The 17,001-nt window shown below is 45.1% G+C and overlaps 1 protein-coding gene across 1 annotated transcript; it reads left to right on the top strand.

Annotated features, from left to right (window-relative positions):
- Positions 1-2,222: 2,222 nt before the first annotated feature.
- matr3l1.1 (matrin 3-like 1.1) lies at positions 2,223-15,170 on the top strand (the record flags this gene model as incomplete). The annotated part of the gene is made up of 20 exons (XM_084448663.1): positions 2,223-3,167; positions 3,436-3,497; positions 3,792-3,830; positions 3,964-4,040; positions 4,143-4,207; positions 4,329-4,442; positions 5,163-5,288; positions 5,424-5,540; positions 6,600-6,724; positions 7,000-7,477; positions 7,541-7,817; positions 7,954-8,630; positions 8,711-8,792; positions 9,038-9,057; positions 9,410-9,532; positions 10,743-10,873; positions 10,995-11,520; positions 12,726-13,029; positions 14,741-14,862; positions 15,046-15,170. The coding sequence occupies 20 exons, from the start codon at positions 2,223-2,225 to the stop codon at positions 15,067-15,069; spliced, it is 4,434 nt and encodes a 1,477-aa protein (XP_084304789.1). The 3' UTR covers positions 15,070-15,170.
- Between the last annotated feature and the right edge of the window lie 1,831 nt (positions 15,171-17,001).

Raw genomic sequence — 17,001 nt, 5'->3', positions numbered from 1 at the left:
ACCTTTTCTGTTGATTTCAGTATCCTTGGTCGCGCTTCGACTCAAAATGGAATCAATCAGGTAGGTTGACGCAAATGGCAATGTCACCAGCCCTGAGGGCGCGGCTTGGTGTGACGGAAAGTTTTGGTTAACCTCAGGCCGTACCAGTGATGACTTCGAAGCCCACCTCTCACTCATGGCCCCCTAATGAATCTCCCAGACAGTTGCTCTGGCTGAAGTACCTGTGCCTATTGTATTTCTATCCATCTTCAGTGTGGTTTTGACTCTGACATTAGGCGAGGGGAGGGGTAGGAGGGCTACTGGATTGGAGAGCAGTTGAGTGTGTGATTGTAGCTGTACAGTATACCACCAGTTAGGAACACAGATGAGTGACCAGTCATAGTCATTGTGGTTTATTGCCATAGGATGACAGTAGAAGCCCAATACACCCGTAGTTCTGATACCCATTGGAGGAGTCAGTAATTGGCCATTTAGACCATTGTAGCCAGCTGGAACGCAGGGGGCGGTGTTCTATTAGGAGCAGTATTTTATTCGCTGGTGGCTGTTAATATTAGACAAAATGTAAATAAAATTTATTTAATTAAATTAATATAAAAATACGGCCCTTGGACCCCTGTGGATACCCAAGTCAAATATGAACGCTGTCAGGCTGACGGTGTCCAAGGAAAGTCCGGATAGACAGACAGACAAGCAGGCAGAGTACCATATTGTTCCCCACCCAGCGACAGCCGAAGGAGGGGGACTTTAGTTTGGCCGGTGTCATGTCGTCTGTCCATCAGTGACTGAGTGAGTCAGTCAGTCCCCCTGTAGTACCAGAACCCACCACAAAAGGGGTGCCTTTCCAATGCATTTTTCAAGTTACAAGTACATTTACGCATCAGAAGCTTGGTGTCTCAGTATAGTCTCAGACAAGTTTACTCGGGAAACCATTTACTTTCTACATCCGCAGAGAGTAGAGCTTGAGGGGTTTAGTAGCGCTAGACATGTCTGCATTTCAACATTTATTATAGGACTTTTGACCATACAGGTGCATGGACTTGTTTGCCCACTAGATGTAGACATTATTGTACTCTTACTCACTTTACCATAGTTTGTAGAGAGCTTACTGTGGTCAATCATTGGTACACATGATGTGACATTAGTAGCGCTGTATTTCAACATTCATCAGGACTTTTGACCATGCACTGGTGCTTGTACTTGTTTAACAACTAGCGAATGTTGCGTCTAAGGGTCACGCCTCTCGATTCCAGATTGCCGGCGTGCTATATAAAATCACACATTATGCCGTCTTTCTTTGGCTCATTATAAACAAACAAAGCCAAAAAGTTGGGGGTCTTCTATATGCCAATATAGTGGGATACCTGTATTAAAACGCCTAGTGAGAGGCAGGGGGCTTGATACCACAAGGGAACATGTATAATGGGTGGGGGACAACATGTTTACACGTGTACAGTACATGTTATTGTGTAAGATGTAAAATAAAGGGCAGTAGTATATAAGCAAAATCTGCTGAGCAAGTTATGTCTGATAGCCTACATCTTATTGTCAGTAAGAGTAACCGATTCAAGAGTGATATAATTACTGCAGCAAACTGGAGCACTGTTGGGTAGAAACCATAGGTAGGAACCAATCTGTCACTGGTAGGAACCAATCTCACTGTTTGGAGCATTGAACTGTACCGACGAAGAACACACTTCCGCTGTTTTTTCGCTCCCAGAAGTGTTTTAGTCCTGACAGGGCTACTTCGTGTGTAGGTAAGAAGACACATGCATACTTCACTACTTTAGTATATAAATGCCAAGTGTTGTTGGACATTGTGCAATACATGGATCTTTGTGCGGGATATGTTTGACAGATTGTTAGCTAACGTAGCTAGGACGGCTTGCTATATTTACATCTAGATAGACGCGTTTTGAAAATCTGGTTCACCGGGTGGGCAAGGTTTTGATTTTATTGAACCCTCATTGATACATAAATTAGTCTGACAGGCTTACCCGGGTTCGAAAACTAACAAGTTACAACAAGCAAACGTTACCTCTTTGAAGATTGCATGTCAAGTTAGCTGTGTCCCATGACTTTCCACCTTCAACCGTATGTGGCTGTGCATTGTATCCAAGAACAGTAAGTCTTTTCGAGATATTGGTCATTTCCATAGGCTTTTTACAGTGACCTCTCTCCCCGGCAACTTTATCTACAGAGACTCGCTTCGTCCACCTTCCAGCATGTCTCACAACTACCCCTACGGAAGACCAGCCAAGGATTCTCGGTCCGACTTGGACCCAGATTCAGATCCGCTCCGCTCGTCTGTGGACTACAGCCTTTACAGGAGACCACAGGAGACATCTCATTCCGCCATGTCATCCTCCTCCTCCTGCTCCCCCTACCCACCCTCATCCAGAGCTTCCTTGGTGGAGACCAACCCGTCCCAAAGGGTCCCAGATCAAGCACTCAGCCTCCTGAGCAGCTGCGGTCTGGAACCCAAAGACTTGGCTCTGTTGGCCGAGTTGCCCGAACACCTCCTCACCATGGAGACCCTGCCGGGCCTGCTTGTGGAGATCAAGAGCAAGAGACGGGCACAATCTTCCTCTGCCGCCTCCCGTCCCCTGGGCACATCTCATCCTCCACCTGCTCGCCCTCATCCAACGCCAACCCCCAACACCACCTCCAGCGAATGGCAGCAGATTTGCTCCCAGCCGGTAAGGTATCCGCTGGACCATTCCTACAGGGACCCCGAGCCAAAGCCCCTGCCACCAGAGCAGGTCGCCAGCTGGCAAGACCGTTGGGGAAACCCTAGGCAGACTGGCTCCACTTCCTACAAGCACAGCTCCCCGAGCGAGGCTGCAGAGACTAGCTACCCGGGGGACTACAACTACGGTAAGCAAGTGAAGGACCGCTCCGTCTATGAAAGGCCCTCTTACAGTGCGGCGTCCGAGGGTGGCGGCGGCGGCAAAGCTCCCATCTCCTCCTGTTCAGATATTGATTATAGAAGGTCATCTGCGCCGACGCCGGTGGACTACAACCAACCCGGAAGTCAAGACCGCAACAGCAGGATGAAGGGCCTCGGCAAGATGCCCTCCAGGAAGGCCGCTCTCGATTTCCACGGAGAAGCTCCCGAGATGTACCCTTACGCATGCTCTCTGTGCGATATCACTGTGCTCTCTGAGAAGGTAAGTAGTCTGTCTACCCCCCCCTCCCCCCGCCTCCTCCCTAATTAGTTTTGGTTGAATCGGCCGCGCTGTCGGCGTTTCGATTAAAGGGTCGCCCTAGGTCGCTTTCTCAAACCACAGACTGTGGAGCACAGGGTGAAAGCAGGTAGGTTGGTAAGATATAGTGAATGGGTGATTGTAGGTAATGTATTGTGATTGGTGCCGATCAGATGGCAGACATTTCCTGTCTGATGATGCGGCGTAAAAACAGAGGTTTCCTTTCCTGCAGGCCTGGACCGCGCACGCCAATGGACCTCAGCATGGGGACGGCCAACTTTCCCTCCTCCAAGTGTGAGTAGTAGAGAGGTTTACTGACAAACATCTGCACTTTAATTTAAACGGTGTGTGAATTTTGTGTTATTTTATCTTTGTTTTTTTTTTACCCTATCCACTTTGCTGCTGTAACGTTGCAATTTTCCCTTGTGAGACTAATCAAGGATTATTTTATCTTATCACCTCTCCCTCTATCTTATTTTCTTCCTGCTTTTTCCATGCAGTCCCCCCATCGCTAACAGGGAGGTTTTTCTGTGTGGCCCCTGTTCTGTGTGTTGTCATACTAGCCTCTCATCTCTGTCTAATATTTAGATTCCCGGATTGGGACTGCAGGTTGGAGAGTGTCAGCAAGTGAGTACATCTTCACTGTTTTGTGTACAGAACCACAATCTCGTCCTCACTGCTGATAAGCCGCATGCATGTTAGCATGTGCACGTTTGTTTTTGCGTGACTGTGGGAGACCGTTGACCCGTGATTCTTTTAGGAGCGATGACCGACCAGCGAGGCCGAAGGCCGAGGAGAAGACGGCGCCTCCCTCCAGGAGACCCAACCTCAGCCCTGGTAAAGAGACCTGTTGCAGTAGCTCACGCTTCAATGTCATCACAAGGGATAATATGCATTTGATCAAGTACTGTACAAGTACTGTCAATGTAAGTGGGTTAGCTTTATGTCGTCCTACAGGCAAAAGACCAGAAAACAGCAAGTCAAGAAGAACTAAAGCAGCCAAGGTGTTTATACTGTTATATTGCTCCGTCAGTAGGAAAATATTACTATACTATATATGAATATACTTTATTAGTGCTTTATTCACTGTCCTGAAACTGGTCTTGTTTTTTTTTCCTACTCCAGAGGACTAAAGTGATTTGTGCCAAATTTTCCGACCAGACTTATGATGAAACTTCTCTGAGGAGCCTGGCTGAACAATTTGGGAAAGTTGTGAAAATCATCTTTTTTCCTTCATTGGTAAGACCAGTAGCCTATGAACTCTTCCATCCCTCCATGGCTAACACATCATTTTAAAACCCACTTAAAGCTGTTTTTAACCATAATCCATAGTAGTAATTGGTATTTTTGAGATTAAGTAATACGATACTGTGATAATGACTAATTATATTATATGTGTTAGATATTACAAATGATATACGTACATTTAGGTCTGTAAATATTTGGACACAATTCATCATTTTGGCCCTCCACCACCACTGGATTTGAAATGAAACATTTCACACGTGGCCACGGAACAGCTGAGCAGCCAATTATCCAATTACTTTTGGTCCCTTAGAAAGGGGAGGGGGGCAAATATAAAATATTTTGCAATTCATACACCGTTCATCAGATTTGGATGTAAATACCCTCAAATTAAAGCTGAAAGTCTGCACTTCATTCATTCCAAATCCATTGTGGTGGTGTAAAGAGCCAAAATTATAAAAATTGTGTCAATATCCAAACATTTATGGACCTAACTAATATAGCAGCATTCAAGCATAGTGACGAGGCATGCTGCTCAGTCCGTCTCAAAGCAATCAGTGTTACTATTTGTAATTATCTACTTATTAATGCCCCGCTGTTTACTTTTGTTGCTAAATAATTTCAACAAATGTTTGTTTTAAAAGTCTGAGGAGTCGGCTGTGTTTTCCCAAAATAGCTCCTTGACAGTCAGAACCGCCCTTTCTGAACTTTCAGGCGTTTGTGGAGATGGGCTCCCACGGCCAGGCGGAGGACCTGGTTAAATACTACACTGGGAACCCTGTGCACACCGAGGGAAAAAGGATCACCTTTTATTTGTCGTCAACATTCTCATTCCTCCAGGTAAAACCAGGTCCAAAGTTGATTACAAAAAAAGAACAACAACAAAAACATACGATCTGAATGGTGTATGTTCCATCTCTCTATGCACATGTTGGGGGTCACTGGCCCCCTTTCTAAAGGTGTTGTTCCTCACAGAGTTCCAGGGTGGTGAGTTTCACCCCGGCGCCGGTGGGCGAGGAGGGCTACTTGGACCTGATGGTCATAGCTAAACGCTTCGGGCCCGTGGTCTACTCCCTCTTCCTGCCATCCATGGTAAAGTCAACTCTTGTTTTCACATTAGAATCATCAAAGAAATGGTCCGATGCACTCTTCCAAAATATAAAAAGCTTTAATCTACAAGCTATTTCATCTGAGAACCACAGATAGCCAACATGTTTCAGCCAGCAGTGGCCTTCATCAGGGCATAGACTAACCAGTCATCAGTATAAGTTGGTACACCTGTAGGTATCAGTGAGATGATGCACAAGTGGTGAGAAACTGGCCAGCTGTCAAAATCCTAACAGCCAACCGAGGACAGAATAGAGGCTACCAAAGATCATACACTAAAATACATTTTCAAGGAACATTGACCATCAAATCACATAATAAACATATTCAAAAAAAGGTAACATCATATACAGTAGACTACACTAATGTCAAAAGTCTAAATGCTCCAAGATTACAGAAAAGATACCATATCGATAGTGTCAACCCAGGGGATGTCATAGCTTGAAGTCTGTGTATCCAGCGGCTCTCTGATTGGTTGAGGGTTCCCTCCCTGCTCTCTGATTGGTTGAGGGTTCCCTCCCTGCTCTCTGATTGGTTGAGGTTCCCTTCCTGTTTCCTTTCATTTCAGTTGATTTGAGAAGGGACAATGCATATCAATCAACAACAAATGTAAATATGCCAGATTTTATAGGCTAATTTTCATCTGTGGTCCCTGGCCAAGATGTTATAAATTAGGCATCCTAAAATGACAAGATAAAAGTAAATAATAACACATCATCATCCAGAGCATGTGAAAGACACAGTTGTAAAGAAATACAAATCAAGGAAATAAATACACACAATAGCTAAGGATTTAAGAGCTAATTATCTAGTTAAAGATGTCCTCTTCTAGGGGTTAGGGGGACATTATCTAAACCTAAAGCATTAAAAGAGACATAAAAATCAAGTTGACGATCCATAAAATGTTCCACCATGGCATAATCAACATTTCTAATTTTAGCTGCGTATGTGTGCTCTGCCAGGAAGCCCTCTTGTGTTCACATTCATGTCTGTCCATCGTCTCTCTGTAACAAATTTATGCTGACTGACTTTTTTTACACACAGGCGTTTGTGGAAATGGCAAACGGGGCAGACGCTGAGAAGCTGGTCGATTATTATTCATCCCATTCACTCAAAATAGAAGGTGTATCAATTCAAGTGACATTCTCTTCAGAGTACAATACACTTGTGTAAGTTCATTCATGTCATGTTAGTGTCTTAATGGCACGTTTTTTTTTTTTTTTTTTGATAGAATTAAAGTAAATAACTTAACATTGTGTATATAAAAGTATTGGTTGCACATATAAATAATTGTTGTATATAATATGTATATTGATTATTATATCTACAAAAGAAAATGTTCTGCTTATACCTCCCTCTGTAGTCTGCTCTGTTGTTCAGGTTTCTATGAGGGTATCAGGGTAACATTTAGATGTTTGTCTCTTTCTTCTCTCTGGTCTCTCAGGAACGTGCCCTCAGCCAGGAAGTATGAGGAGAGCACCGCTACCAAGACGAAGAGGACGCCAAGTCCCAAGAGGAGAGCCCGCAGTCATGGGAGTCACTCCCCACTCTCTAAGAGGCGGAGGAGCAGCAGGAGTAGAGAGAGAGGAGACAGGAGCCGTAGCAGCAGAGGAGAGAGCAGGGGTAGTGAAGGGAGGAGCAGCAGGAGTAGAGAGAGAGGAGACGGCAGCAGAGGAGAGGGCAGGGGTAGTGAAGGGAGGAGCAGCAGGAGTCGAGAGAGAGGAGACCGGAGCCGTAGCAGCAGAGGAGAGGGCAGGGGTAGTGAAGGGAGGAGCAGCAGGAGTAGAGAGAGAGGAGACAGGAGCCGTAGCAGCAGAGGAGAGGGCAGGGGTAGTGAAGGGAGGAGCAGCAGGAGTAGAGAGAGAGGAGACGGCAGCAGAGGAGAGAGCAGGGGTAGTGAAGGGAGGAGCAGCAGGAGTAGAGAGAGAGGAGACAGCAGCAGAGGAGAGAGCAGGGGTAGTGAAGGGAGGAGCAGCAGGAGTAGAGAGAGAGGAGACAGCAGCAGAGGAGAGGGCAGGGGTAGTGAAGGGAGGAGCAGCAGGAGTAGAGAGAGAGGAGACGGCAGCAGAGGAGAGGGCAGGGGTAGTGAAGGGAGGAGCAGCAGGAGTAGAGAGAGAGGAGACAGCAGCAGAGGAGAGAGCAGGAGGAGGTCGAGGTCCTCCAGCAGGCATGGTGAGGGTTCCTCCAGGAGCCTGTGCTCACCCACCAGGGACAATCTGTCCAGCGAGAAGACCCAGGGGCCTGACAAAACTCTACCCAAAGGTAAGAACATCTCATTCTCACTCATTTGATACTAGTATCTCTTTGGATGATCCCACACAGGCTTAGGTTGTGGCGTGATGCACAATAGATCATGCTTGATTGTTTAATCAACCGCCTGTACTTTCTTTTGTCACAGACTCAAACACTGACAACACAGCTCCGCCTACCTCCTCAAAACCTCAGACCAAGGAGAAGACCGAGGGCCAAGGTGGCCAGACGCAGACTCCAGCCACCGCTGTAGAACCTGCCAGCACCGATCAGAAGGGCCAAACAGCCAGCACCAATCAGGAAGTCAAAACAATAAGCTCAAATCAGTCCACCACAACAACAAGCTCAAATCAGTCCGCCACAACAAGCTCAAATCAGTCCGCCACAACTGATCAGAAGGTCCAATCGGATGCTGAGAAGACGCAACCAGCCGTCAGGGATCAGCTTGTCCAGCTGGAGGCTGAGGGCAGCAGGCAGGAGGAGGACGGTGGCAGCTGGAGCATGGACAGTGATATAGAAGGGATGGAGGTGATTGGGGAGGACGGGGAGAGTCTACAGGACGAGTCCATGGAGGCTGAGGCGGAGGCTGTGTGCCCGGAGGAGATGCAGCAGGAGGCTGAAACAGAGGCTGGGCCCTCAGAAGGAGCTCCAGAGGAGGAGAAACGGCAGAATAGGAGCGAGAAGGAGGAGGAGGAGCAGCGCGAGCAGAGGCCAAGCTCTTCCACCGGGACGGAGAAGGAGGAAGCTCCTGCTGCAGACCTCTCTGCTCCTGCTGGCTCACCAGAGCCACGGGCAGAGAGAGCCGGAGAGGACCCAGAGGACGAGGTAAATACAGACCCGTCTGGCGCCGCCTCAGCGGCCCATGGAGCTCGTTTGACCTCATGTTTGTGTCCGTTTCCACCCAGGACCTCCATCCTGACTTCCCAGAGAGTCTGGACGACTGCATCACGCTGGACGAGCTGTCTGAGGAGATGTCCGAGGAAGAAGGTAGTGACAGCGTCTGCTAAGTAAAAGCGTGTCGAAAATCCATTTTTCTCCTACTTGGTTGCTTGCTTCATATGTGTTGACCACCGACACAGTCAGCGAACGCCCCCCCCCCCCCCCCCCAAAAAAAAACCCCGAAAACAAGTATAAACCCTGGTTTAGCCATCCGGTGAAGTTACAAGCACACTTTGCATTTGAAAGGTATTTTCGACAAAACCTTAACATGACACGTTTTGTTTCTTCTGCAGATAGGAGGGACAAGGCGAAGGTGAGGACAGGTTCTTTCCTGCAGTTGCTTATGTACTGTTAATCAAAGGAAATATGTGAGACTTTTCAGTACAGATCAGAACTTGCAGTTTGTAGGTTCCTGGCATTGTATGAGCATCGTATCATGTCCATATGCATCCATCAGACTCCCTCTGCACTGATGCCCTGTTAACTTAGAAACATACGTTCGTCTGACTTAATCTTTTGGCGCTCTGTTGACATTATCCATTTTGGCTGAGTTTATTCTACTTTTTGTTCTTAAACACATTTCAAATTAGTTTACTGAACTTGGTAAACTCTGTGTTTACTGCAAAAGTTCCTTTACTTAAAAAGTAATGCGACACATCTTCCAGTGTGGCAGAGTGCTCTACGTCAGGGATCTTCCTCTGCGTTTCTACACGGACGCTGAGTTTGTGAAGACGCTGAAGGGCTATGGAAAAGTAGTGAGATACTTCCTCCTCCGGAATCGTCAAGAGGTACAGTAGGTCTCTCCAATGATTACCCATCTCTATTTTAATCTAACTTTTTTTTAACTTAAGGCCTAGAGTATAACATTTAAAGGAGAAGGCTCTTTTTCGACACCCTGGACCTTATTTACGGCATATTATAAGACGTTTGACTCACTGAGATAACTTTGGTGTAATTTGGAGGCCTGTAGAAGGAATTTAAAATCCAGCGCGAGCCAGTATATCCATGTAATGGCGGCGGACGGGGCACCGAGAATGCAGCTTCTAAAAATGTATTTTCTGCCGCGAAACGGTTGTTTTCATCAATCTATTTTTATGAATCGCTAGTTGTGCTTCCATAGAGCGAGGGCTTGTTGTGGTTTTCACATGCCTCTGTAATATGATCTTTAGAAACGTCTTTAGAAACGAAATAAAGCTTCCCCACTTGCTCCAGCACGCATGCGCAGAGCAAACTGGCTATTCTCCATCTGTAGGCTACACTCGCGGCTCACATTCTCTAAGCTCCGATCGTCTTGTTGGTGCCTGGAATATTGTGTGCAATATGGCTGAATATTTATCAGATTTTGAGGACATAGAAGATGACTTAGAATATGATGGAAGCCGATCGTAGTGTAGAGAATGTGAGCCGCGAGTGTAGCCTACAGACGGAGAATAGCCATTCTGCTCTGCGCATGCATGCTGGAGCAAGTGGGGAAGCTTTATTTCATTTCTAAAGACGTTTCTAAAGATCATATTACAGAGGAAAACCACAACAAGCCTTCGCTCTATGGAAGCACAACTTGCGATTCATAAAAATAGATTGATGAAAACAACCGTTTCGCGGCAGAAAATAAATTTTTTAGAAGCTATATTCTCGGTGCCCCGTCCGCCTCCATTACATGGATATACTTGGCTCGTGCTGGATTTTACATTTGTTCTACATGCCTCCGAATTACACCAAAGTTATCTTGGTGAGTCAAACATCTTATAATATGCCGTAAATAAGGTCCAGGTTGTCGAAAAAGAGCATTCTCCTTTAATATGTGTTTCAGTATATTATGATGTTGAATAAAATAATTTATTGAGATGATCATACATTTCTACACAAGTATTTCAGGAAGCCTACATTTCTAGATAATAATCGTTATGTAATTGAGTCCAAATCCTATTTGTATGCTTTGGTTTGGTCTTGGAAAGTCTAACGGCTGTGTAACTCTGATTGTTCTTGTTGTGCATGCAGGGCTTTATTGAGATGTCAAGTTCTGATGAAGCCTTTAAAGTGGCCAATGAGCTGAGCTATAAGCCCATCGAATTTCATGGTGCAAGACTGGACGTCGTGTTATCTCGGAAATACCGCAGGCTTACTACAGGGTAATACGTGTGCCGTTACAACCCAACTTGTTTCTCTTCAGTAGGGCACACATTCAGATGTTTTTTTGTTTTCTGTGAACAGCCATTTTAAACAGTCTAATGAACTGTGTATTTTTCTCAGGGTTGGGTGGAGGGTTCAATCAGACTCTGAATCGGACAGCGAGAGGAAGAGAGGACCCAGAACTAGAAGCGCGCGGAGGAGGAGGCGGTCCAGAAGTCGTTCTCGTTCCAAATCGAAGACTTCAGAGAGAGAAGTCTCAACCAGAAAGACCTCCGACAAAACGGCTGTGAAAAAGACTACAGAGAAAGAGGACTCGGATGCCAAGGAGGACTCAACAAAAAAGACGACCAAGGAGGAGGATTCAAGTGGAAACACTACAGACAAAGGTGACTCGGTTGCCGGAAAGAATGACTTGACTAAAAAGACAACTGAGAAAAAAGACTTGACTAAGAAGGCTGAAGAGGGAACAGACTCCACTGATGAAAAGAAGGAGAATGAAGCCAAGAAGAACAAGGTCATAGAGAAGTCTGTTGGCTCTGAGGAAGTCTGTTCCATCACACAGGAGAAGAGGGAGGAGAACGCCGGGGTGTCTGAGGTGACTGCAGACAAACCCTCATCAGACACCCAGACTTCAGGTGATCAGAAGGTAAATCTGCACCAACAGAAACACACTTAAAGGAGTAGTAAAGGGAAAATGCATGTTTATCCCTGTTTTAAGGTTACTTATGATCATATACAATGGTTCAGATCAAAACGTTGACAAAACTAGCACTTTATAATTGCTCTACCACCGTTGTGGTCATACAATGGATTGTCTTTGAAATTGAGAGTTTAACATGTTTTTTGAATGATTTTTCACGGTGCCCACCCACATCCATTGTATGACCAAAACGGTGGTAGAGCAATTATCAGACTTTCTCAAAAGTGCTAGTTTTGTCAACGTTTTGATCTGAACAATTGTATATGATTTATTATTATTGTTTTAAATTGTATTAATATTTTTGTTTTAAATGTCTATAATGTCTTGCTTTTTGTTTTAATGCTTTTGATGTCTCATGTAAAGCACCTTGAATTACCCTGTGGCTGAAATGTGCTATATAAATAAACTTGCCTTGCCTATGATCATAAGTAACCTTAAAACAGGGCTAAACATGCATTTTTCCTTTACTACTCCCTTAAAGCTGCACTCGTTGATTTTATTCACATTGTCAAAACGAATTAAAACCACCTGATATCAGGTTGTTTCGTTGAGCCATAGCGTCCTAATCGCGTTCTACTGAAGTGACTCACCCCTACCGGTGGCCTGTCTGTTGTTATTCCAGCTTTTCTGTCTGTGTTGTCAATAGCCGGCCCGTGCCTTTGCTCCGCCCCCATGCCTTTACATTCTGGTGGCAGACTCAACTTTTAATGTCAGTTAAACTTCAATGTTAGTCACTCTGCAAACTGCTAATACCTAATCCAAATAGATGAGGCTCACATTTGATCATGGTGAGAGTAGTCTGACTCAACGGATGTAGGTTTTGGCAATAAACCTTGTCATTCGTTGTCACACTGCCCAATCAGTGGCGAGACTGGCGATGCAAATTAATCAGATTCGATCCAGACTATTTTGTAAGAGCACCGTTGCTGCATCCGGGGCTGGCTCCGCCCAAGACGACTTTGATTTGTTTAAAGAAATACTGCATTTTCCCCCCCCCTATTTCAGAATGGTAATATGTCTAGTCAGACCTGTCTCCGGCGTTGGCACAGCGTAAACGAAGTGTGGAGATAGGTCTGCCTATGCGAGACTATGGTGAGAGTAATGTCTGTTGTCTCAATGCTTCTTTGACGGCGTCTGATTTTGTTGAGCAGGGCGGCAGCATGAAGGCTCCCCAGGCCAGAGCCTCTGAGGAGGAGCAGCAGGCCTGCAGCCCCGAGGAGAAGATGGAAGCCAGGCCAGAGGAGGAGGCTCGGAGATCTCCAGACCCTCCCAAGACCAGTACGGAGTCAGCACCTCCAGACCCTCCCAAGACCAGTACGGAGTCATCACCTGCAGACCCTCCCAAGACCAGTACGGAGTCATCACCTGCAGACCCTCCCAAGACCAGTACGGAGTCATCACCTGCAGACCCTCCCAAGACCAGTACGGAGTCATTCAAACCCAACAACCCAGTCGGTAAGAGATTACATTCTGGTCTCACTAAACTGACCTGCTTTCAAATATCTGATGTACGAGCGGAACACTGAAGCAGCCTTATGGTCAGCATTTACAGCACTGTTTTCTGCTGAGAACCACAGACATACCATTCAGAACCACACATGTACCATTCAGAACCACACACGTACCATTCAGAACCACACACGTACCATTCAGAACCACACATGTACCATTCAGAACCACACACGTACCATTCAGAACCACACACGTCCCATTCAGAACCACACACGTACCATTCAGAACCACACATGTACCATTCAGAACCACACATGTACCATTCCGAACCACACATGTACCATTCAGAACCACACACGTCCCATTCAGAACCACACACGTCCCATTCAGAACCACACACGTCCCATTCAGAACCACACATGTACCATTCCGAACCACACATGTACCATTCAGAACCACACATGTACCATTCAGAACCACACACGTCCCATTCAGAACCACACACGTCCCATTCAGAACCACACATGTACCATTCAGAACCACACATGTACCATTCAGAACCACACATGTACCATTCAGATCCACACACGTACCATTCAGAACCACACACGTACCATTCAGAACCACACACGTCCCATTCAGAACCACACACGTCCCATTCAGTTCCACACACGTCCCATTCAGATCCACACACGTCCCATTCAGAACCACACACGTACCATTCAGAACCACACATGTACCATTCAGAACCACACATGTACCATTCAGATCCACACACGTACCATTCAGAACCACACACGTACCATTCAGAACCACACACGTCCCATTCAGAACCACACACGTCCCATTCAGTTCCACACACGTCCCATTCAGATCCACACACGTCCCATTCAGAACCACACACGTACCATTCAGAACCACACATGTACCATTCAGAACCACACATGTACCATTCAGAACCACACATGTACCATTCAGATCCACACACGTACCATTCAGAACCACACACGTCCCATTCAGAACCACACACGTCCCATTCAGAACCACACACGTACCATTCCGAACCACACACGTCCCATTCAGAACCACACACGTCCCATTCAGAACCACAGACATACCATTCAGAACCACACACGTACCATTCAGAACCACACACGTACCATTCAGAACCACACATGTACCATTCAGAACCACACATGTACCATTCAGAACCACACATGTACCATTCAGAACCACACACGTCCCATTCAGAACCACACATGTACCATTCAGAACCACACATGTACCATTCCGAACCACACACGTACCATTCAGAACCACACATGTACCATTCAGAACCACACACGTACCATTCAGAACCACACATGTACCATTCAGAACCACACATGTACCATTCAGAACCACACATGTACCATTCAGAACCACACACGTACCATTCAGAACCACACACGTACAATTCAGAACCACACATGTACCATTCAGAACCACACACGTACCATTCAGAACCACACACGTCCCATTCAGAATCACACATGTACAATTCAGAACCACACATGTACCATTCAGAACCACACACGTACCATTCAGAACCACACACGTACCATTCAGAACCACACACGTACCATTCAGAACCACACACGTCCCATTCAGAACCACACACGTACCATTCAGAACCACACACGTACAATTCATCTCCTTTTAATCTGTACCACAGGAAGGGAATTTGTTCGTCCCGTGGTGGGCTACTTCTGCCACCTGTGTCAGGTGATCTACGCCGACGAGGACGAAGCCAAGAACCAGCACTGCAGTAGCCCGTCACATTACCAGAAGTTCATGGTGAGGAGTCAAGCAAACCAGCCATGCTGGGTTCACGCCCCCAGTCGAAATTGACCTACCCAGTACTTTCCATGCAAACGACAAACATCTTATTGTGAAATGAATGTATGTATTTACTGTATGTAATGTAAAGCTGGCGGCGCTGCCTCTGTTTCCTGTAACACATTTATTGTTTTGTTTCAGGAACATAAAGGAAGAGACTGTTGACTCATCCTGGAAGAGAGCGTAAGACTGCAGATTGTTAATCTATGGATGATGTCTTTATATATCTGTAATTTTGTTCACATATGTTATGGAGTAACATTGGGCCACAAAACAATTAATTTGCCATGGATTTGACCTTTCACGTTGTATTCTGTTTTGCTTCTGAAACAGTCCTTACATGTTAGTGTATTTAGTGGTATAAAAATCTGTTACACTCTGCCAGGTTTTGATATGTTGGACGCCACGTTTTGATATGTTGGACGTCACGTTTTGATATGTTGGACGTCACGTTTTGATATGTTGGACGTCATGGTATGCTGCAAGTTTTAGTTCCGAAATGAGCTATAGTATTGTATGATTCTGATAAAGAAGTTTAAATAAAGGTGGCATACAAGTTCTTCTTTCAAGAATCCTTACCAGATGTGAATGGATGGAGAGGGTGTGAACATCAAAACAGCAACTGGGAGCGGTTTGTCTCAATAGTCATTGACAGCCCAAAATGTGAGATTTTAATCTAATCCAGATTGATATTTTTATTCCTGTTTCAATGAAAGAACATAATAGTTTCTGTTGAATACAGTGCATTGTAAGAAGAACATGAATGGGACCCCAAAGAAGCAAAGGAAAAGCTTTTGGTAGGGGACCCAAGACATACAAACCGCAGACAACTCAGTTGTGCATACTCATAACCACCCAATGACCACACACACACATGCTCATACACACACCCACTCACACCAGAAACGCAATACCATGCAAGGCAAGGCATCAATGCTGTTAGACAGTACAGATCAATCAGATTATAACTTGCAATTACACATATGTGGATAATAGTTTTTGTTTTTTCATTTTTTTGGATGAGATGCGGAGAAGAGGGACTGCGACATTTTGATGATTTGATTGGCACAAGCTCACATAGGCGGGAGTTGATACAGTTGCTGACCTGATACATTGTACAAGCATTGTGTTAAATATTGAACTTGGATAATTTCAAGGAGAGCATAGGTGTGAAAGAGTGGGCCAGAGGGAGCGGTGAACCCAAACCACATTATTGAACGTATGATTTTCTTTAGTAGTGACTAGTTTTATGGACAGAAGGGAGACTAGTTCATCATGGTGTTTTTTCAGGCTTCTAGTATTTACATGATGAAATTAATTATCCCATGGGACACAATAGTGCCTAACATTTGAGTTCTTAAATAAATAAATAATGTTTAAGTAAATATTAAGAGAAATTAGAGTATACAGGTGCACATCTCTTTTCCAGGAGCTCAGTCAAAAAAGGTAACTAAAGTGATGCAGGAAGACTTGTGACACTTGGCAGCTCAAAAAAAATACAAGGGCTAAAAGTATTTTTTTAAATGTTAGAATTAAAACATTGGGAGCTGCCAACTGTTGCAAGTCTTCCTGCATCATATAAGTAAATATTTACAATTTCCCATCATTAACGTTACTGTAAATTAATGGTTAAATGACCACAGTCGTTTCCGTCCTAGACGCACTATCAGAAGAGTAAGGAGACCTCAAAGCTCCGCAAGAAAAGGTTAGTAAACAATGTTATGTAAATACACACAACTTTAAAGGGTTTAGTATTGATGTTCTTTTAAAATGACAAAATTTTAACCATCCATGATGGTCACAGTATATGTTAATATCTTGGTCACAATTGTGACCCATGGTATATAATACAGGGACTCTTTGTATACATATGTAGAATAAGAATCAGACTTTATTTGTCACATGACTTTGACACTCCCAACACACAAGTGTACAGTACATGCAATGAGCAACACACATGCATTAGGCCTGTGGAATGGGTTCCCTGCTTTTGACCCATCCTTGCTTCTTCGTCGTCGTCGTGTGGGTTAGGTGTTGTATTCTCCTCTCCTCCCCAGGCTTGGGGCCGAGGGGCTATCCTTTTACCACCCCGAGCCT

The sequence above is a fragment of the Borostomias antarcticus genome, assembly GCF_949987555.1.
Source record: "Borostomias antarcticus genome assembly, chromosome: 14".
In the NCBI taxonomy this organism is placed as follows: domain Eukaryota; kingdom Metazoa; phylum Chordata; class Actinopteri; order Stomiiformes; family Stomiidae; genus Borostomias; species Borostomias antarcticus.
The sequence above is the reverse complement of the archived record's forward strand: the minus strand, read 5'-3'. Positions and strand labels throughout refer to the sequence as shown.